General features: G+C 43.8%; 1 protein-coding gene across 1 annotated transcript; it reads left to right on the top strand.

Annotated features, from left to right (window-relative positions):
* The first annotated feature begins 26 nt into the window (after positions 1-26).
* LOC110575051 (cytochrome c oxidase assembly factor 7) lies at positions 27-16,143 on the top strand. The gene is made up of 3 exons (XM_021683905.2): positions 27-148; positions 3,537-3,677; positions 14,883-16,143. The coding sequence occupies exons 1-3, from the start codon at positions 43-45 to the stop codon at positions 15,329-15,331; spliced, it is 696 nt and encodes a 231-aa protein (XP_021539580.1). The 5' UTR covers positions 27-42; the 3' UTR covers positions 15,332-16,143.
* The last annotated feature ends 5,886 nt before the right edge of the window (positions 16,144-22,029 follow it).

The following is a 22,029-nucleotide window of genomic DNA, read 5'->3' as shown; positions in this document are numbered from 1 at the left end:
CGCTGAGCCGCGAGGCTAACCTCGGCTGGGCGAGCAGGGGCCATGGCGGGTGTGGTGGATTTCCAGGACGAGGAGCAAGTGAAGTCCTTTCTGGAGAACATGGAGGTGGAGTGCAACTACCAGTGCTACCGCGAGAAGGACCCGGACGGTGAGCGCTGCCAGCGCAGCCTGGGGACACGTGGGGACGCATGGGGGAAGGGTGGGGGCCGCACGGGTCACGAGCGACCGCTGAAGGAGGTCTGGAAGGGGTCTCCGGCCGGGGACTCGTGGGGACGCGGTGGGACACTGACGACCTTGTGTGTTTTGGGGGGGAACGGGTTGGGTTCCTCCAGGACTTGCGGGCCTCGCAGCGGGGGGATCCTAGGCGGGACCGAGCCTGGAGGCCGGGGCGGGTACGAGGAGATGTGCTTGGGTGTTGGGAGAGAGGGGTGGGGATACATCAGTGAACAGATACCATTCCCTGTTCTTCTGGAGCTTACCTTCTCGTGGAGGGAGTTGGACAATAAACGTAAGGAAATAAATGAAATCGTATGTTAGAAAGTCAGTGCAATGGGAAAAAGGACTGACAGGTATGGGGAGTTGAGGGCAGTTTTAAATTAAGTGGTCAGAGGGAGTCATTGAGAAAGTGGCATTTGAACAAAGCCTTGAGGAAGGTAGGGGAGATCTATGCTAGGCAGAGGTAACAGCTAGTGAAAAGGCTCTGAGGCATGAATGTGCCCCTTGTGTTCTGGGAACGTTGAGTTGACTTGAGTGTGTCAGTGGTCACCCAGAGCAGCCAGTACCTTTGGGTGGTTTTCTTCTTCCTACTTTATTTTTATTTTTTATTTTTTTATTTTTTTAAGGATTTTATTTATTTATTTGAGAGAGAGAATGAGAGACAGAGAGCAGGAGAGGGAAGAGGATCAGAGGGAGAAGCAGACCCCCCGCCGAGCAGGGAGCCCGATGTGGGACTTGATCCCGGGACTCCAGGATCATGACCTGAGCTGAAGGCAGTCGCTTAACCAACTGAGCCACTCAGGTGCCCCCTTCCTACTTTATTTTTATAAAGGGAAAAAAAATGACACTGGCCCAGTCTTATAGCTTGCAGTCTGGTTTCCAGAATATGATAAAGCTATTTCTTGAAGCTAACCAACTAGCCAGAGTTGCTCTGCTGTATAATGGCTTAACAAGAACCCAGGGTGGTTCTCTGAGGGCTCGCCGGTGTCCTAAGAAGAGTTGGAGTCACCGAGGAGCAGGATAGTTGGGGAAGACTTGTGGGGGAGGTCAGGAGGAGCAGGCAAGTGTTGATTAAATGGAGGACAGTGTGGGAGAAGAGAATGCTGTCTTGTGGAAGATTGAAGTGAGGCTATAGTTAGAAATACGATTGAAGAGGGAGTCTGGGCCACGGTGTGTCAGGCCTTGAATGCCAGGGTAAGGCATTTAGACTTTATTCTGTAGGCAGTGGAGAGCCATACATGTTTTTGAGGAGAGAGTTCATGGTAATGTACGCGGGACAGTAGTATACGGAGCAGTGGAGTGGGGGAGGGTGGGCGTAAAAGGACTGGCTGCAGCACTTCAGAAGGAGAGTATCGTTACTATAGCTACTGTCCTTTGAAGTCATCATGATCTTTCACCAGGATTACTGAAATAGCCGCCTAACCTGACTCTGCATGCTCACTCCCTTAAAATCTGTTCTCTACCCTCAAACTGGTAATTAAATTTTCATTTTGTTCTATTAAATGCTATCCTATTAGATTTTTAAATAACAAAACAACACGTTTGTTGTTATCAATGCTAGAGTGTACCCCTTCATGTATTTTGTTCTTCCGTATCCATCCAGGCATGTACAAACATATACACTGGAGTAATCTTTTAAAAATGCAAATTGGGGGCGCCTGGGTGGCTCAGTTGGTTAAGTGTCTGCCTTCCGCAGAGCTCATGATCCCAGGGTCCCGGGATGGAGCCCTGCGCTGCATCCGCCTCCCTGCTCCGCGGGGAGGCTGCTTCTCCCTCTCCCTCTGCCACTCCCCCTTGCTTCTGCTCTCTCGAGCGCGCGCTCTCTCTCTCTGTCAAATAAATAAATAAATAAATAAATAAATAAATAAATAAATAAAATCTTTTAAAAATAAATAAATAAAAATGCAAATTGAATCATATCACTGCCCTTCTTAAAACCCTCCAGTGGTTTGCCATTGACGTGGAATAAAATCCTAAGTCCTTCCTGTGTTCCACAGTGCCCTGTGATCTGGCCCCTGCCATTCTCTCCTCATTTCCTACCCATTTTCTCCTCGATCCAGCTACGTTATACCTTATTTGTACCAAGCTTATTCCCTCTTTTGGGTATTTTTGTCTATTGTTTCTTGTACCTGGGACTTTCTACCCCATTCCATTTCATTGTCTTTAAATAGCTAGTTCAGGGACGCCTGGGTGGCTCAGTCGTGAAGCGTCTGCCTTCGGCTCACGTCATGATCCCAGCGTCCTGGGATCGAGCCCCGCATTGGGCTCCCTGCTCCTTGGGAAGCCTGCTTCTCCTTCACCCACTCCCCCCTGCTTGTGTTCTCTCTCTCTCTGTGTCTCTCTCTGTCAAATAAATAAATAAAATCTTTAAAAAAAAATAGCTAGTTCATTCTTGTTATTCACATTTCAGCTTGGACATCACAGTCCTTACTAGGCCCTCCCTGCCCGGTTTATGGTAACTATTCCCCCAACGTGCATAACAAACTATCCTATCCTGTTTTATTTCAATCATATAACAATTTATTACTGTTTAAATGCATCTTAAAAAAATAAATGCATCTTGCTCACCTATTTACTTATTTTTTTCCCCCTCCTCTAGAATGTAATTTTTAGGAGGGCAAGTGACTATATTCCCAGCATCTAGAACAGTGTTTGGTACATGGTTACACATAAATGTGCAAATATTTGTTGAATGAAAATGAATGAGATGAGTGTCATTTGGGATGAAGAAGAAGGGACAAAGACAGAGGGGAGAGATGTTAAGAAGAGGCTCACTGGGACTAGAGACTGCCAAAGAGAGAGTCTTATTTCCAACTCCTTTAGTAGCTACTATTTCTACTCTGTCATTGGACTTCTCATTCCCAGCCTGGCTGAGGTGTATAGTCGTGGAGGCACCCCTTTCTTGCTACTACAAAGACTAGCCCATAGACCCTTTTGGTTTCCAGTGTTTTATTGCTGAACTTCCTGGGAAGTTCCAAAGGTAGCAAAGTTTCAATCGTGGAAGTCAGTGAGTCTTTGGCCCTGGGTGACAGGGAGCAGAAGGGCTCCACCAGGATGGCTGGTGAGTGGTGGAGCCAGTACAGCGGCCTTGGTCTCTCCAGCCTGTATATTGCTCAGTCCCTGGATAAGGGCAGACGATGCCATTTGTAGGAATGGCTGAACACCACCTGCATTCTTTGTGGTGAGGTCACCTTGCCACCCCTCAGGAGGACAGAAGCTGGTCCTAAATAAAAGACATTTTGGCCCGCTCCACCTCAGCCTTCCCCACTGCTGTGCAGCAGCCCCAAACATGAAGAACAGCTCTTGCCTTTTCCTCACAGGATGCTATCGGCTGGTGGACTATTTGGAAGGGATCCAGAAGAATTTTGAGGAGGCTGCCAAGGTGTTGAAGTTCAACTGTGAAGAGAACAAACACAGCGATAGCTGCTACAAACTGGGGGCCTATTATGTGACTGGGAAAGGTAAGGAGGCCTCTGCTTTCTTTGGTCATTCTTATTGATAGTCATGCTGGCCTCACATCCTGAGCCTCATGCTGTGCCCTCTTCACAGAAGGGTCCTCACAGACCTTGGGGAAGCACATGGTAGGAAGATTTGGAGAGAGTTCAGCAGGGTGGGTGGGGGAAGAACATAGCCTTTCAAGTCTGGCAGACCTTGGGGAATGCTTTTAGCAAGTAGTGGGATCTTGAGCCAGTCACTTTAACTCTGCCTTAGTAATATCACCTGTAAATGGAGAAAAATAGTACTTGCTTCATAGGGTTGGTGTGAGGATTAAATAAGATAATGCAGGTAAAGGCATCAGCATGTGCCTGGCACAGAGCAAGGGACCAATAATTAATTCTCTACCATCTTATCTTTTCGCCTCATGCCCTAATTGCAATTATCACTGGAGTAGTGAGTCGTGTTTATCTATTGCTAAATAAATTATTCCAACAAACTTATTATTTCACATAGTTGCTATAGGTCAGGAATTTGGGATTGGCTTAGCTGTATGCCTCAGGGTCTCTAATGAGGTTGCAGTTAAGACATTAACCAGGGAGCTAGGGCTGTAGTCATTTGAAGGCTTGACTGGAGCTGGAGGTTCCAATTCTAAGATTGTTGGCTTGTTAGGAAAGGCCTTTCCAGCTGTTATCAGGAGACCTCAGTTCCTGGTGACAGGGATCTCTCCATGGGCTGCTTGTGTGTCATTATGGCATGGCATCTGGTTTCCTCCATAGTGAGTTATCCAAAAGAGAGAGCATGATGGAATCCACAGTGTCCTTTATGACCTACCCCTGGAAGTCACAAGTTTTTCATTTCCATCACATTCTGTTCATTAGAAGTGAGTCAGTCATGGGCGCCTGGGTGGCTCAGTTGGTTAAGCGACTGCCTTCGGCTCAGGTCATGATCCTGGAGTCCCGGGATCAAGTCCTGCATCGGGCTCCCTGCTCAGCAGGGAGTCTGCTTCTCCCTCTGACCCTCCCCCCTCTCATGCTCTCTCTATCTCATTCTCTCTCTCAAATAAATAAATAAAATCTTTAAAAAAAAAAAAAAAAAAGAAGTGAGTCAGTCAGTCCAGCCCACACTAATAGAGAACTAACATCCTACTTCTTGAAGGAAGGACTATCAAAGAATTTATGGGCATATTTTATTATTTTATTTTATTATTATTATTTTTTATGGGCATATTTTAAAAACACCACAAAGGGGCGCCTGGGTGGATCAGTCGGGTAAGTGTCTGCCTTATGGCTCAGGTTATGATCCCAGGGTCCTGGGGTCGCCCTCTGTTGGGCTCCCTGCTCAGCAGGGAGTCTGCTCCTCCCTCTCCCTCTGCCCGCTCCCGTGTGCTCTCTCTCTCTCAAATAAATAAATAAAATCTTAAAAAAAAAAAAAAACTTAATGTGAAAAGATACCCCGGTATTATTTATCTAGCAAAATTTTATTTTCATTAACTTACAATTTACAAGTAATATATAACTGCATTATATTAATGATTTAAAAAAAACCCAAAACCTGTGTGCCAACAGTAGCAGCTAAGTTAAATAATGTTACCTCCATTGTATGGAATGTTATTTAGCCCATGAAAAAAATAACGTTCCTAGAGCATCTTGTTGATGTGATGAAAAACATATGAAATATATATATTTCTTCAGTGAAGAAAGCCAAATACAGATTTGTATATGGTGTGAACTCACCTATATGATACAGCATGCAAAACCAAAAATGTTCCTAGCTATTTAGTCTCTGGATTTGTGTCTTGGTAAAGTTTTGGGTTCTTTTTGTTTTTATACCTTTTTTTTTTTTTAAAGTAATCCCCACACCAGTTTGGGGCTCAAACTCACAACCCTGAGATCAAGTCGCATGCTCTATTGACTGAACCAGCCAGGCCCCCACCCCATCTGTTTTAAAGTAATGTTTATACCATATTTTACTATAGTTTTCACAAGAACTTTGAGTTCCTTATTGAAATAGGGAAAACAAAAGTGGCTCTGAAATTATTTTCTCTTATTTGACAAATCTATGTGATTAACGATTGTACATTGAGACTTTTTTTCCCCCTCTTAAATGTTCCTTTATTGAGCACACTTCTGCTGTCTTCAGTGAAACAATGAATTAGATATGGACCAAAGCAGAGAAGAAGGACACTAATACCTGTTACACCTGGGAGAGCTTGATAAGCATCTTCAGAGAGACATGTAAAGTACTGTGGGGGTTCAGTGCTGATGCAGAGGGTGCTGCACAGAGGAGGCAGCATTGAAACTGGGACTTGAAGGACAGAGTGGAGTTTGTTTGGTGGAGGTGGAATAGAGTTGCCTCAGGCAGAGAGAAGGTATTTGAGGGTGAAAGAACACAGAGTGTTTAGAAATCAATACAGGAGTGTGCACACCTGTTAAACTGACATTCTTAAATAAATTTCTCTTGGTGTTCAAACCAAAGTCGTCAAAGAAGATCCTGTTAGCTGATCTTTGCTACTCAAGCCCTTTTGTATTGCTGTTTAGCAGACCTTGGACCCTGCCATGTCTAAAAGCCAAAACTGTTGGGGCACCTGGGTGGCTCAGTCGGTTAAGCCTCTGACTCTTGATTTTGGCCAAATCATGATCTCAGGGTCATGAGATCGAGCCCCGCATCAGGCTCCATGCTCAGTGGTGAGTCTGCTTGAGATTCTCTCTCCTTCTCCCTCTGCCCCTCACCCCCACTCACATGCATTCTCTCACTCAAATAAAAAAATACATCTTTAAAAAAATAAGGGGCACCTGTGTGGTGCATTTAGTTAAGGTTCTGACTCTTGGTTTCAGGTCATGATCTCCTGGGTAGCAGGATCAAGCCCCATGTCAGGCGTCATGCTCATCGTGGAGTCTGCTTAGGTTTCTCTTTACCACCTGGTGGCTCAGTCGGTTAGGTGTCCAACTCTTGGTTTTGGCTTAGGTGATGATCTCGGGGTTGTGGGATTTAAAAATCTTTTATAAGTAAATAAGTAAGTAAATAAATGCCAAAACTGTTGACTTCCCCTTGTCTAGTTCTGAGCCAAAGAATTTTCCAGTCTTTTTGCCCTTTTTTCCTAAAAAAAAAAAATACCCAGTGTCCTTTCTTGACACAGACTGGTTAATAACTCTCCTTTACCAAGGATCGCTTGGGGCAAGGGAAAGCATAGGAGGCCAAAGAACCCACTTTTAGACAGTGCAGCATCAAGCAAGACATTTTCCTTTCCTGAGCCACAAATTCTGTGTTGACAAAATTAGAGTAATACGGCCCGCTCATACTTTCTTCATAGGATTTTTCTGAACATGAAATGAGAACAGATGTGACTGCTTTCTTTTTTTTTTCTTTTTTTTGAAGATTTTATTTTATTTATTTGAGAGAGAGAGTGAGAGAGAGAGCACAAGAGGGGATAGGATCAGAGGGAGAAGCAGACTCCCCGCTGAGCAGGGAGCCCAATGTGGGACTCGATCCTGGGACTCCGGGATCATGACCTGAGCCCAAGGCAGTCGCTTAACCAACTAAGCCACCCGGGCGCCCCAGATGTGACTGCTTTCTTAAATTGTAAAATGTTCTGGGGCACCTGGGTGGCTCAGTCGGTTAAGCATCTGACTTTGGCTAAAGTCATGCTCAGGGTCGGGCTCTGTGCTCAGCGAGGAGTTTGCTTCTTCCTCTCCCTTTGCTCCTCCCCCATGGTTGTGTTCTCTCCCTCTCTCTCAAAAAAAATAAATAAATAAATAAAATATTTTTAAAAATTGTAAAACATTCTATCAATGTGAACAGGTGTGACCGTACTGGTTGCTGCAGAACCTACTTTGGATTATATACTTAGAGTGTGCACACCCAAGGAATGCTTTGGCCACATGTTTTCATATATGAATTTAGCTCTCAACTATTTTGTGAAGCAATCTAAATGTCGTATGAAAAGAAGTAGAAGTTAACTTTTTTTTTTTTTAAGATTTTATTTATTTATTTGACAGAGAGAGAGAGAGCGCACAAGTGGGCAGAGGGAGAGGGAGAAGCAGGCTCCCTGCCGAGCAGGGAGCCCGACGCGGGGCTCGATCCCAGGACCCTGGGATCATGACCCGAGCCAAAGGCAGCAGCTTAATCGACTGAGCCACCCAGGTGCCCCTAGAAATTAACTCTTAACACATCTCTTTGAGGAAATATTATGCAGCCAGTAAAACAGATATTAAGAAGGGTTTCTAATGGGGAGTGAAGGAGGCTCGTGACATGTGAAAACAAGACCAAATTGGGGCACCTGGCTAGCTCAGTCAGTAGAGCATGGGATGCTTGATCTTGGGGTCGTGAGTTTGAGCCCCATGTTGTGTGTAGAGATTACTTAAAACAGAAAAGCAAGACCAAACTACATAGTGCTAAGAGGAAATACACCAAAAATGAAGTAGTGATGGTCTCTAGGTGGTGGTAACAATGAATGATTTTTGTTCCCCTTCTGTTTAAGAGTCCTCAATTTGGGGGCGTCTGGTGGCTCAGTTGATTGTGTATCTGACTCTTGGTTTCGGCTCAGATCATGATCTTGGGGTTGTGGGATCAAGCCTCGTGTCGGGCTCCGTGCTGGGCATGGGGCCTGCTTGGAATTCTCTCTCTCCCTCTGTACCTCTCCCCGCTGCGCACGCTCATTCTCTCTCTCTCTCTCTCAAAGAAAAAAAAAAGAGTCCTCAATTTGCTCTTCTAAAAAGTGGAATTTAGAGGCAGAGATGAAGGCTCAGATAAGTTAATGATAATGCAGATAATCTTTAATCTAGACCATTCTTGTATACTTCAGACCGCATGTAGCTGATTGTTTATTAGACATTCCTACTTGGAGTTCTCATAGGCATCTCAAATTTAACAAACCAAATATGGAATTCTTTTTTTTTAAATGAGTGGATTGCTCTTTTTTTTTTTTTTTTAAGATTTTATTTATTTATTTGAGAGAGAGAATGAGAGAGAGAGAGAGCAGGAGAGTGGAGAGGGTCAGAGGGAGAAGGAGACTCCCCGCCGAGCAGGGAGCCTGATGCGGGACTCGATCCTGGGACTCCAGGATCATGACCTGAGCCGAAGGCAGTCGCTTAACCAACTTAGCCACCCAGGCGCCCCCAAATATGGAATTCTTAATTGTTTTTTTCTCCCCCCAGTTTATTATGCCCCTGTTACCTTCCAAGAGATACCCTTAGCAAGTGGTACCTCTCTCTACTAGTAACTCATGGCCATTTTATCTCCAAAATGTCTCAAATCTGTCCTGTCTCTCCCTTTCCTCCTACCATTCTTACCCAAGCCACCCTCCTCTCCTACTTGGATTACAGTTAGGAGATTAATGCAAGTCCCTAAATCTCTTTCCATAAGGCAACTAAATGAACTTTTAAGAATATAAACCAAAGGGGCACCTGGGTGGCTCAGTTAGTTGAGTGTCTGCCTTCGGCTCAGGTCATGATCTCAGCGTCCTGGGATCGAGCCCTGCATCGGGCTCCCTGCTCAGCAGCGAGCCTGCTTCTCCCTCTCCCTCTGCCTGCCTCTCTGCCTACTTGTGATATCTCTCTCTCTGTCTGTCAAATAAATAAATAAAATCTTTAAAAATTTTTTTAAAAAGAATATAAACCATGGACACTGTCTTGGGGATGTGTTTGAGGGCGGCCGACCCACAGCCTATACTTTCTGTGGAAGCCTAAGCTGGCCTTTCTCCCTTTGTGTTGTAACCAAGTCTGCCAACGACAGTGCAATTCACCCACTGCTCATCTTAACAGATTCAAGAACAAGGGGAAAGACGGTATAAAAATGAGGTGGTGCCAAGTAGAAGTTAATGTGAAACCTGAGGAAAGCTAAGGAGGAAGACTAGATGCTGAAAGGAGAAATGTAAGCTCATTTCTTGATAATGCTACTTCTCCACTGCAGGAAAACCACAACAACCAGGGCAGTGTAAGTTGGTCTGTTGATAACATTGTCAAAGGCATAAATAGCAACAATTTGGAAAGCCATCTCCAGGCTACTCAAGCTGCTAAGAAACTGCTTTCTGTGGAAAAGCAGCCCACATAGACAACATAATATGGGCTGGTTTGATTCCAAAATTTGTGTCCTTTTTGGACAGAAATGTTCATAGTCCCATTCAATTGAATCTGCTTGAGCCCTCACTAACATAGCTTCTGGGATATCAGAACAGACCAAGGCTGTGGTAGATAGAGGTGCTGTCCCAGCATTCATTTCTCCATTGACAACTTCCCATGCTCACATCAGTGAATAAGCTGTATGAGCTCTAGGAAACATTACACGAAATAGTTCAGTTTTCTGAGACTTGGTTATCAAATATGGTGCATTTGATCCACTGTTGGTCCTTCTTGCAGTTCCTGGTATGTCATCTTTAGCATGTGGTTACTTAGATAAACTTATCTGGACACCTTCAGATTTTTGTTCCAACAAGGATCCTACGCTCCTGTAGATGCTGTTGAGCAAATTCTTCCCACTTTAGTTCATCTCCTTTATTGCAGTGATCCAGAAGTATTAGCAGATACCTGCTGGACCATTTCTTACCATACTGATTGTCCAAATGAACAGATTGAAATGGTTGTGAAAAGAGGAGTTGTGCCCCAACTGGTGAAGCTTCGAAGAGCTCCTGAATTGCTCATTGTGACTTCTGTGCTAAGAGCCATAGGAAGTATTGTCACTGGGACAGATGAACAGACTCATGTTGTAATAGATGTGGGAGCACTTGCCATCTTTCCCAGCCTGCAATGAGCCCCAAAACTAATACTCAGAAGGAAGCAACGTGGAAAATGTAAAACATGACATCTGACTGCCAGGATCAGACGTGGTAAGTTGTGAATCAAGGATTAGTCCCATTCCTCATTGGCATTCTAAGGAGGACTTTAAGACACAAAAGGAAGGGGCGCCCAGGTGGCTCAGTCGGTTAAGCATCTGACTCTTTTTTTTTTTTAAGATTTTATTTATTTATCTGACAGAGAGAGACACAGCGAGAGAGGGAACACAAGCAGGGGGAGTGGGAGAGAGAGAAGCAGACTTCCCGCGGAGCAGGGAGCCCGATGCGGGACTCGGTCCCAGGACTCTGGGATCATGACCTGAGCCGAAGGCAGACGCTTAACAACTGAGCCACCCAGGCGCCCAAGCATCTGACTCTTGATTTTGGCTCAGGTCGTGAGATCAGGGTCATGAGATTGAGCCCCACGTGGGGCTCCACGCTTAGCCTGGAGTCCGCTTGGGATTCTCTTCCTCTCCCCCTCCACTTACTCGCTCTCTCTCTCTAAAATAAAATAAATAAATAAAATCTTTAAAAAAAAAAAAAGACACAAAAGGAAGCTGTATGGGCTGTGACCAACTATACAACTGGTGGACCGGTTGAATAGATTATAAACCCTGTTCATTGTGGTATAATATAACCACTGATAAACCTCTTAACTGTGGAAGATACTGTGGTTATTCTGAACATCTTTTCAGATATCTTTCAGGCTACTGAGAAACTAGGTGAAACTGAGAAACTTAGGGATGGCTCAGTTGGTTAAGCACCTTCTCTGTGTAGCTCCTTCCTTCCTTCCAGATTTTATTTGAGAGAGAGAGAGAGCGAACATGAGCTGGGTGGGGGGCAAGGCAGATGGAGAGGGAGGTGCTCCAGAAATCCATATAGGGATGCTCTTGTCTTTGGCCTAAAGTTAAGCTGCACATGCATAGAGGGAGACTGAGAGACCTTGTAGTGGAAAGCTACTGGGGAGCTGTGAACTGAGAAGAGATTCCATATGTGTCACAGTGATTGGAGTGGTTTGAATTCCAATCAGCCAGAGTGGAGAGACATCGAATTTCACAGACGTTCAACTAAGACTCCAAAAAGGCCATGCCTTAGTAGTAAGATTATTCTAGATTTGCTCTAACAAAACTTAAAAACAAGTCCCAGGGGCGCCTGGGTGGTTCAGTTGGTTAAGCGTCTGCCTTTGGCTCAGGTCATGATCTCAGAGTCCTGGGATTGAGCCCCACATGGGGCTCACTGCTGAGCAGGGAGCCTGCTTCTCCCTCTCCTCTCCCTCTCTTGCTATCTCTCTCTTTTAAAAAAAGAAAAAAAAAAAAAACAAGTCCCAAAGACATTTTGGCTTGATTCACCAGTGAGTTAGCTACCTGCCAGAACAAAATTCAACAATTTTCAAAGGAATACAACAAAATTCAGACTGAACAAAGTATCATTTACAGTGTTTCGCATAAAGTAAGAAATTGCTAAACAACAACAACAAAAGCAGTCCTAGATATGACAGAGATGTTGGAATTAACAGTTAAATATTTTAAAACAGGTATAATAAGGGGCATCTGGGTGGCTCAGTTGGTTGAGCCAACTCTTGGTTTTGGCTCAGGTCGTGATCTCAGGGTCATGGGATTGAGCCTTGCGTCGGGCTCCACACTCAGTGTGAATTCTGTTTGCCCCTCTCTTTCCACTCCTCACCCTATGTGTATGCACAGGCATGTGCCCACTCTCTCTCTCTCAAATAAATAAATAAATAGATAGATAGATAAATAAATAAATAAATATTTTTTTAAAAACCTGTTAAAACAGGTATAATAAATATTTTTAAGGGTTTAAATAAAAGATGGGCATAATAAGTGAACAGATGGGAAATCACATTAGTGAAATTGACACTTAAAAAGAACCAAATGAAATCCTATAAATGAGGGGCGCCTGGGTGGCTCAGTCAGTTAAGTGTCTGCCTTCGGCTCAGGTCATGATCCCAGGGTGTTGGGATCGAGCCCCAGGGAGTGCTAAGGGAGTCTGCTTCTCCCTCTCCCTCTGTCATTCCCCCTGCTTATGCGTGTGAGTGCACACTCTCTGTCAAATACAATTTATGGGTGCCTGGTTGGCTCAGTTGGTTAAGCGACTGCCTTTGGCTCAGGTCATGATCCTGGAGTCCCGGGATCGAGTCCCACATCGGGCTCCCTGCTCAGCAGGAAGTCTGCTTCTCCCTCTGATCCTCCTCCCTCTCATGCTCTCTGTCTCTCATTCTCTGTCTCGCAAATAAATAAAATCTTCAAAACAAAACAAATACAATTTTTTTAAAAATCCTGTAATTGAGAAACATAATATTTGAAATTGAAATTTACTGGGCAGGCTTAACAGCAAAATAGATATTTCAGAAAGTAAATTTGAAAGATTGGTGAACTTGAAAATAGGATTATAGATATTATCTAAAATAAAGTGCTAAGGAAAAAAAAGAACAGAGCCTCAACCTGTGGGGTTCAGTATTCATCATTCTAACATATGTGTATTGGAGTCCCAGAAAGAGAAGAGACTGGGGGGGGGGGAAATATTTGAAGAAATAACAGCAGAAAAATTTCTAAATTTGATGAAAAGTATCAATCTACAGATCCATGAAGCTCAGTGACCTCAAGCAGAATAATCAATGAAAATTACACCTAGAGACATCATTACCAATTTGGTGAAAACTAAAGGTAAAGAGAACATCTTAAAAGCAATCTGAGAAAGACACTGAAAGGAACAGTGGTGAGAACAACCCATGACTTCTCGTCGGAAGCAACATAAGCCAGAAGAAAAAGAACAACATCTTTTAAGGGCTGAAAGAAAAAACTGTCAGCCCTTGAACTGCTTGAATTTGACTTTAGCAAAAATATCTTTAAAAATGAAGATGAAATAAATTCATTTTCAATAGAATGACTATTGGGCTAATTAGGGATACCAAATAGAATGTAAATAATGTAAACTTTTAGGGCATTAAAAAAAACCATAATATTTCCTGAGCACTTACTATGTGCCAGGTTCTTTGTAAAAACACATTTAAGCTTCTGACATACGAAGTGTAGATACTGTTATCCTTATTTTACAGATGAGGAAAACAGCGTGTACAAGTTAAGTAACTTGCCTAAGGTCACACAGCCAACAAGAAATGGAGCCAGGACTGGAGCCTAGGTTTTCTGGCTACAGGGCCCAGGCTTCTGTTAACCACTGTGCTGTGCTGTCTTCCTAAGTTGAAGTAATTGAATTGTTAGCAATCCTTTATCTCTACCCCACCCCCCAAGATATATGTTAGCAATCCTTTATCTCTACCCCACTCCCCAAGATGCATGTTAGAGATCATCCTCCAAGCATATGGCCCATTGATATACATCTGAAGGGTCTCATGACTAAGGTTTTACTAGATAGTAAATGACACTTTCTAACAACAGCTAGTCCTCAAGGTCTTGGAAACCTTGCTTCCAAATTCCTTAGAGACTCACACCATCCCTAACCCCCTCCCAACTTGAAAGTATATAATCAGTCACTCCTCACAACCCCAGTGCAGGTCTTTCTGCCCACGGGTCCTGTCCCTGTGCTTTAATAAAACCACCCTTTTTGCACTGAAGATGCCTCAAAAATTCTTTCTTGACCGTTTGCTCCTGAGCCCCAACATTTCACATCAATCATACATGGGGATTAAGCCCTGTCACCACCTTTGTTTACAATCACCTCTTAGCAGCTTCCCATTGCTCCTAGGATAAGTACAGGATCCTGCATGATCTGACCCCTGCCTGTCTCTACAGCCTGTTTTCCCTAGTGATTTCTGGGTTCTAGCCGTATGAGCTCCTTTTCTCTTTGTATCCTATTCCTGCTGCCTAAACAACCCTCACCCCGTATTTTTTTCCTTTTTTTCCATTATATTATAGCTCAAATGTCACTTCTTCAGGGAGGCTTTTCTTGACCTTATCCCCAGGTCTAGGTCAGAGTCCTGATACAGTCTCATAACATCCTCTACTTTTCTTCCACATGTTTGTCACACTTAAAATCATACATTTAGTTGTGTGGTTGTTAAATATTTGTTTCATTAGACTTAAGATCCACAAGGTTAGGGACAGTGTCTCTTTATTGTCCAGAACCTAGCACAGTGGTTGGCAAATAATATGTATTCATTATACATTTAAATTAATGAACATTGAACGAAGTGCTGATAAGATCACAAGTTCTTGTTGTAACCCCATGAGGTAGCTATTATTATAATCCCCACTTTTCAGCTCCTTTAGGGGTGGCCTATCTCACAAGATATCACTTGAACAAAAGATTCCAAGGCTAAAAAAGCTGGAAGGTTTGTGTATCATACCAGGCCACCTTCCTTTTGTGCTGCCTTAGATCAAAATATATGAACTTTATTCAGGAATTATTCTCTAACATTGGCCTGAGATATTCAGGTTCTGCCCTGGCTTGGGTTTATTTTTTTCTTCCCTTTCCCTCCTCCCAGGTGGACTGACCCAGGACCTGAAGGCTGCCTCCAGCTGCTTTCTGATGGCGTGTGAGAGGCCCGGAAAGAAGTCTGTGGAGGCGTGTCACAACGTTGGTCTCCTGGCACATGATGGACAGGTCAATGAGGACGGCCAGCCTGACCTGGAGAAGGCTAGAGACTACTACACAAGGGCCTGCGAAGGCAGCTATGCCTCCAGCTGCTTCAATCTCAGTGCCATGTTCCTGCAGGGTGCCCCTGGCTTTCCCAAGGACATGGGCCTGGCATGTAAATATTCAATGAAAGCCTGTGATTTGGGCCACATCTGGGCCTGTGCCAATGCCAGCCGCATGTACAGGCTGGGGGATGGCGTAGATAAAGACGAGGCGAAGGCCGAGGTACTAAAAAATCGGGCCCGGCAGCTGCACAAAGAACAGCAGAAAAATGTCCAGCCTTTGACATTTGGGTAGTGTGGTCCATATTCCTAAGCAACAAACAGCTTGAGGCTGGCACCTCCTATGTCTTATGTAGCCCTTAAAGGTCAACCTGCTGGGGCAGGAAGACTTGGGACTTAATGTCAGTAGCTCTGGTTACATAGACCCATTGACCCAGAGTGTCACCTACTGGGTTGTAGCCTAAAATGTTATTTCAGTCAGTGTTCTTTTTATCTGTTGTGTTCTGTGAAGGCACGCACATACGGGATTTTTGTTCTCAAAGTCTTATAGCTCAGTGAAAAACAGCAAACTAGGGAGCCATAGAGATTGGGGGGGTACGGAGGGGAGACAGAGCAGGAAGTTGGAAAAATCAGCAGCCATAGTGCCTGAAGGAATCAGATGTTGTTATTATTATTATTTTAGTTGGGAGGGCTTGAAAATCAGAAAGTATCTTGATTTACATAATAGAGGGCTTAAGGAGCTAAGAACAAGTCAAATAGTCACAACTGCCACCCTCTGACTTATGTAATCATTGGTGTGGGTTTCCTTTTTGCCTTTAGAGTCAGATCTTCAATAAATTCACAGAGATTAGGAGGGATGTACAACATAAAATTAAAGGTCGTTATATGTAAGGGTTGGCAAAGATGATGAAATGTAAGCCTGCCTTTAGTGGAGGCATTCGCAGTTGACAGTTAGCATCCCCAGTCCACTCCCCTGGCATTGCTCACCATGCTTAAGGAGCAGATTATTCCCAAGGCAACTTCAGCTAGGGATTTGTAAGCAAGGATATTGTGACACATTTTGTCCCTTGGAACTGAACCTTTTTAACTGTCCCTGTGAATAAACTATTTTGATCGATTAGTAGTTTGTGTTATTAGTTTCTCTCCAGATTCTGGGTAAGGTAGACATTATGTTCTACATGGTGGTTGTGCTTTTTTTTTTAAATAAACATTTGCTCTTTTTATTATCTTTCTAACTTGTCACTAGGGGGCGAGCTTGTCGTTTTCCTGCAATAACAGGTCTGATCTGTCACCACCTACTGTTTCTGGGCTTCCAGTTTTGCAGCTGTCCTAGAAGGAAGGCTTGCTGTGTGGATGAAGGTTTGTAAGCACAGCCTGCCAGCTTCTCAAATTGATAGAGGAGAGGGACTTTCCCAGAAGCGGACAAGAAGTTTTAAAAAGTGAGTTTATTTTTTAAATGTGAAGTAGCTTTTGTTTTGTTTAATATAAACTCTGTAGGCCAACAAGCATATGAAAAGATGCTCAGGGGGCGCCTGGGTGGCTCAGTCGTGGAGCGTCTGCCTTCGGCTCAGGTCATGATCCCAGGGTCCTGGGATCGAGCCCCACATCGGGCTCCCTGCTCCACGGAGAGCCTGCTTCTCCCTCTCCCACTCCCCCTGCTTGTGTTCCCTCTCTCGCTGTGTCTCTCTCTGTCAAATAAATAAAATATTTTTTAAAAATTAAAAAAAAAAAAGAAAAGATGCTCAGCATCACTAATAATTAGGGAAATGCAAATCAAAAACATGAGATAATTATCTCACACCTGTCAGGGTGGCTGTTTTATCCAAGCATTGGCTGCCAGTCCAAGCATTGGCAAGGATGTGGAGAAATTAGAATTACCCTATACATTGTTGGCGGGAATGTAAAATGGTTTAGCCACTACAGAAAACAATATAGCAGTTCCTCAAAAAATTAAACCTAGAATGACCGTAGGATCTAGCAGTTCCATTTCTGAGTATACCTATGTTCATAGCAGCATTCACAATTGCCAAAAGGCAGAAGCAACCCAAATGTCTAGGTGAGTGGATAAACAAAATGTGTATACATACAATGGAATATCACTCAGCCTTAAAAGGAAGGAAAATCTGACACATGCTACAACATGGATGAACCTAAAAGACACGTTAAGTGAAACAGACATCACAAAAAGACATACTGTGTGATTTCAATTATGTGAGGTGTCTAAACTCAAAGCAGAATGGTGGTTGCCACAGGCTAGGGAAAGGGAAAAAGGGGGTTTATGTTTAATGGGTACAGAGTTTGAATTTTGCAAGATGAAGAAGTTCTGGATATTACTTGCACAAAAATGTGAAAGTTCTTTATTGAACTGTGCCTTTAAAAATGATTAAGATGGGGGCGCCTGGGTGGCTCAGTTGGTTAAGCGTCTGCCTTTGGCTCAGGTCGTGATCTCGGGGTCCTGGGATCAAGCCCCATATTGGGCTATCTGCTTGGCAGGGAGTCTGCTGCTCCCTCTCCCTCTCAAATAAATAAAATCTTAAAAAAAAAAAATGGTTAAGGGCGCCTGGGTGGCTCAGTTGGTTAAGCGACTGCCTTCGGCTCAGGTCATGATCCTGGAGTACCGGGATCGAGTCCCGCATCGGGCTCCTTGCTCAGCGAGGAGTCTGCTTCTCCCTCTGACCCTCCCCACCTCATGCTTTCTCTCTCTCTCAAATAAATAAAAATAAAATCTTTAAAAAAAAATGGTTAAGATGGTAAATTTTATGTGTATTTTACCACAGTTTTTTAAAAATGTAAACATTGAATTTTTTTTAATGCAAGGTTTGAAGTTTTTGTTTATAAAAGCAGTATGTTTACATGAAATGCAGTTTGGAACATGGCAGAGGAAACAATTACCCCTCGCTGTCCTTTACAGCCTACTAGTATTCTTTGGCCCAATAGTGTTGTTGCTTAATTACTTTTTAAAGAATCGCATCTTTCCAATTAAATCATTGGTTTTGTAATTTTGAAGAGTTAATTTGATTTCTGGTGGCAGATGTGCTGGGTTATTTTTTTTATGGACCAGTTCCTGCCTGGGACCCAAGGTGCCTGCCTACTTTGGATCATATATTGAGATGGGGTTGGAAACATGGAGTAAGCATTAACAGTTTCAAAATGTAACATTTCACAAAAGGTATTAAAATGTAAAGAGCAATAATTTACCGTCTGGAAAGGTCCAGAAAGGTCCAAGGCCGTTTCATGCCCAGGTTGCTCTGGGAAGGAATGGGTTGATGAGAGCCAGCATGGTTGAGTTTCTCACTTTTGTGCAACCTTTGAGGCAAGGCTTGAAAGCGGGTTTTCAGATTCTGGTCACAGCAAGCTACTCATTATTGTGTCTTCTGACTAGCAGGCGTTTGAATCATCATTAGCAACTATTTCTAATGTTTTTTCTCTGTGCCAGGCTTGGGCTGGATGGTCTAATGAAGACGAAATTTCGTAATTGACTAGTGGTTTGTGTTCTCATTAGTGTTCTCACTAAAATTTCACAGTGCAGTGCTCAGTGTTGTGAGAAAGGGAAGCAAGAGTTTCAGAGAGGGAGGGAGGGGAAGGCTGGAGGGTCTAGTGATTTGGATTTTATCCTGTTGGTCATGCAGAGTCACTGAAGGGTTTTGAGCAGGAAATTAGATCACCCTAGTGTAGAAAATGGATGGGAGAATAATGTGGGGGTGGGAGGATGGTGGAAACAGCTTGGGATTTAAAAAGAACCCAAATTTCCAGCCTGGGCACTTGGGTGGACAGGGGGTGCCATTCATATTGATTTGGAGCCTGTGAATGGGGATGGGGACAAAAAACTTTTTTGAACTGTTTGGTACATTTTTTTAAAAAATTAGAAATAAATTGCATTTTAATTTGTTGAAGTTTTTTTTATTTTTTATTTATTTATTTATTTTTTAAAAGATTTTATTTATTTATTTGAGAGAGAGAATGAGAGACAGAGAGCACGAGAGGGAAGCGGGTCAGAGGGAGAAGCAGACCCCCCGCTGAGCAGGGAGCCCGATGTGGGACTCGATCCCGGGACTCCAGGATCATGACCTGAGCCGAAGGCAGTCGCTTAACCAACTGAGCCACCCAGGCGCCCCAATTTGTTGAAGTTTTATGAAATTGCTTGAAAACATTTTGAGAGGTAGGGGCGCCTGGGTGGCTCAGTTGGTTAAGTGTCTGACTCGATTTGGGCTCAGGTCATGATCTCAGGGTCATGAGATTGAGCCTCACTTCGGTCTCTGTGCTCAGTGGGGAGTCTGCTTGAGATTCTCTCTTTCCCTCTCCCTGTGCTCTCTCGTTCTAAAATAAGTAAGTCTTTTTAAAAAAAAATTTTATTTTTTAAAGATTTTATTTATTTGAGAGAGAGAGACTGAGAGAGAGAGAGCATGGATGGGGGTCGGGAGGGTCAGAGGGAGAAGCAGGCTCCCTGCCAAGCAGGGAGCCCGATGCGGGACTCGATCCAGGGACTCCAGGATCATGACCTGAGCCGAAGGCAGTCGCTTAACCAACTGAGCCACCCAGGCGCCCTTAAAAAAAATTTATAAAGATTTTATGTATTTATTTGAAAGAGAGTGCAGGAGCATAAGGGGGTAGGGAGCAGAGGGAGAGGGAGAAGTAGACTCCCTGCTGAGCATGGTGCCCAGTGAGGACATGGAGCTCAATCCCAGGACTCCAGAATCATGACCTGAGCCAAAGACAGATACTTAACCAACTGAGACCCCCAGGTGCTCTTAAAATAATAAATCTTAAAAAAAAAAAAAAAAAAAAAAAAAGATTCTCTCCCTCTGCCCCTCCCCACCTTTCTCTCTCCCTCTCAAAAAAAAAAAAAAAAATTGAGAGGCAACATGGCAGAGGGAAAATGCTTAGATTTCAGATCCTACAGATGTGGGCAACTCTGGATTAGTCAAAGGCGTACTAAGCATGAGTGATTAGGGCACCTAACAAAGAATGAGAAAATATAAATTAATAAAATTATTTTGTATTTTTAAAAAGCATCAAGTAATCACATTGGGGGGAAAAGTGAAAACATTTTTGGCTTCCTGACATTGATGTTACAGTTTAGATTTCTCATTTTAAATTCTATATTAGGGTTGGTGGATGGGGGGGTACCAGGCTTTTTCCAGTTCTTAGATCTAAAGGTCTTAATCTGGATTCTGATCTGGGTTTTGCCTTTTATTGGCTGAGTGACCTTGCACAAGTTTATCTGACCTCTGGGTCTTGGTTTTGTCACCTATCACATGGGGATGACGATGCCTTCTAGGATTGTTAGGAGAATTAAATAGGAGCTCTTATCAGAGAATGATTAATGTTTCTTTTAAAAGATTTTTATGGGACCATATTTTATGATTAGATAATTGTTTTCTTTCCACATGGTGGTGTTAATTGTGAGGGAGTCTAGCTTTTAAGACAGTCTGACTTTGCTGCCATTCTTTTAATATCCAGGGAGCTGATGGTGAGGCTCTCTAGAGGTATTCAGGGCATAAAACAGCTGCTGGAGACAGGCCCAGAGAAGGGGTGGGGCCCGCCTCCTCCCTCCCCGCACCGCTGCCCCAGTGGGGAGAGAGTCACTGAGAAGACTTGCACCTGCCTGGGCCTGGAGTGGAAACTATTCCCAGCTGGTGCCCCTTCCCAGGCTTAAGGAATGGTGATTGTATTACAGTTTATAAATCAGGCCTCCCCACTGTCTAAAGGGGAAAGGCCAAAATTCTTTGCCTAACGTATAAGTCTCTCCACCCCCATGATATGTTCCCAGCCTCCATATTTAGCTCCATCTTCTTCCTAACTTGGGAGCTGCCTGTAGTCTCTGCACCACTGCCAAAAAAAGAGAGAGAAAGAAAGAAAAGAAAGAAAAAGAAAGAAAAAAAGAAGAAAAGAAAACACCCAGGCTGTTTCTTACTGCCAACCATTTATGATGCTGGTTGCTCTCTCTGGAATGCCCTTTTACCTTTCATTTTTTATTTTTTTATTTTTTATTTTTTTATTTTTTATTTTTTTTAAAGATTTTATTTATTTATTTAGTTGACAGAGAGACAGGGAGAGAGGGAACACAAGCAGGGGGCAGTGGGAGAGGGAGAAGCAGGATTCCTGCTGAGCAAGGAGCCCGATGTACGGCTCGATCCCAGGACCCTGGAATCATGACCTGAACTGAGGGCAGTCTCCTAACCAACTGAGCCACCCAGGCGCCCCTCATTTTTTATTTTTATTTATCACCCCTCCCAAGTCCCGATCCCCATCCCTGACTCTCTCCCCAACACTGGGGCCAGAGAACGAGGGCCCTGCCCCTTCTACGTTTTAAGTAGAATACTCTTCATCTTTTAACACTCTGGAAGCATTCCCTTTATCACCTAGGCTGGTTAGAGACTTTCTCTGCCCTGAATTTCATCCATCACAGCGCTGATCACACTATTATCATCTGTGTATTGAGGCCTCCACTTTCCACAAGACTGTGAGTTCCTGGAGAATAGGGACTTGATTGGCTTCATCTCTATCCTCAGTGCCCAGAATGAGGCTGGGCACATGCTAGACCATCAGTGGCTGCTTGCTGAGATGAACAGCACAGTGTGGCACCTTAGCAGCCTCCAACCACCCCAAGACAAATCGGGTCCAAGCTCATCTTCATATCTAGGAACTGTAAGCCACAGGGGTGTACTGTTTTTGAAGCTGCTCATCAAGAAAAGGTCCTGTCTAAGCTGGAGCTGACACATGATGGATCAGTACTTTTTCGGGCTGTGTTCAGGACAGTGTCTTTATTTTATTTTATTTTTAAGGATTTAGTTATTAATTTATTAGAGAGAAAGCAAGCACACAGAGGGAAAGGAAGAGAGAGAGGGAGAAGCAGACTCCCCACTGAGCAGGGGGCCAAATGTGGGGCTCCCTGCTCAGCGGTAAGCCTGCTTCTCCCTTTCCCACTCCCCCTGCTTGTGTTCCCTCTCTCGCTGTGTCTCTCTCTGTCAAATAAATAAAATCTTTTTTAAA

This window comes from Neomonachus schauinslandi, chromosome 4, assembly GCF_002201575.2.
Source record: "Neomonachus schauinslandi chromosome 4, ASM220157v2, whole genome shotgun sequence".
Lineage (NCBI taxonomy): Eukaryota > Metazoa > Chordata > Mammalia > Carnivora > Phocidae > Neomonachus > Neomonachus schauinslandi.
The sequence above is the reverse complement of the archived record's forward strand: the minus strand, read 5'-3'. Positions and strand labels throughout refer to the sequence as shown.

Bases quoted from the DNA above. Each gene is read 5' to 3' on its own strand.
- LOC110575051 (XM_021683905.2), top strand. From the start codon at position 43: ATGGCGGGTGTGGTGGATTTCCAGGACGAGGAGCAAGTGAAGTCCTTT. The intron at 149-3,536 runs GTGAGCGCTGCC...TTTTCCTCACAG, and splicing joins CCGCGAGAAGGACCCGGACG to GATGCTATCGGCTGGTGGAC. The intron at 3,678-14,882 runs GTAAGGAGGCCT...CCCTCCTCCCAG, and splicing joins CTATTATGTGACTGGGAAAG to GTGGACTGACCCAGGACCTG.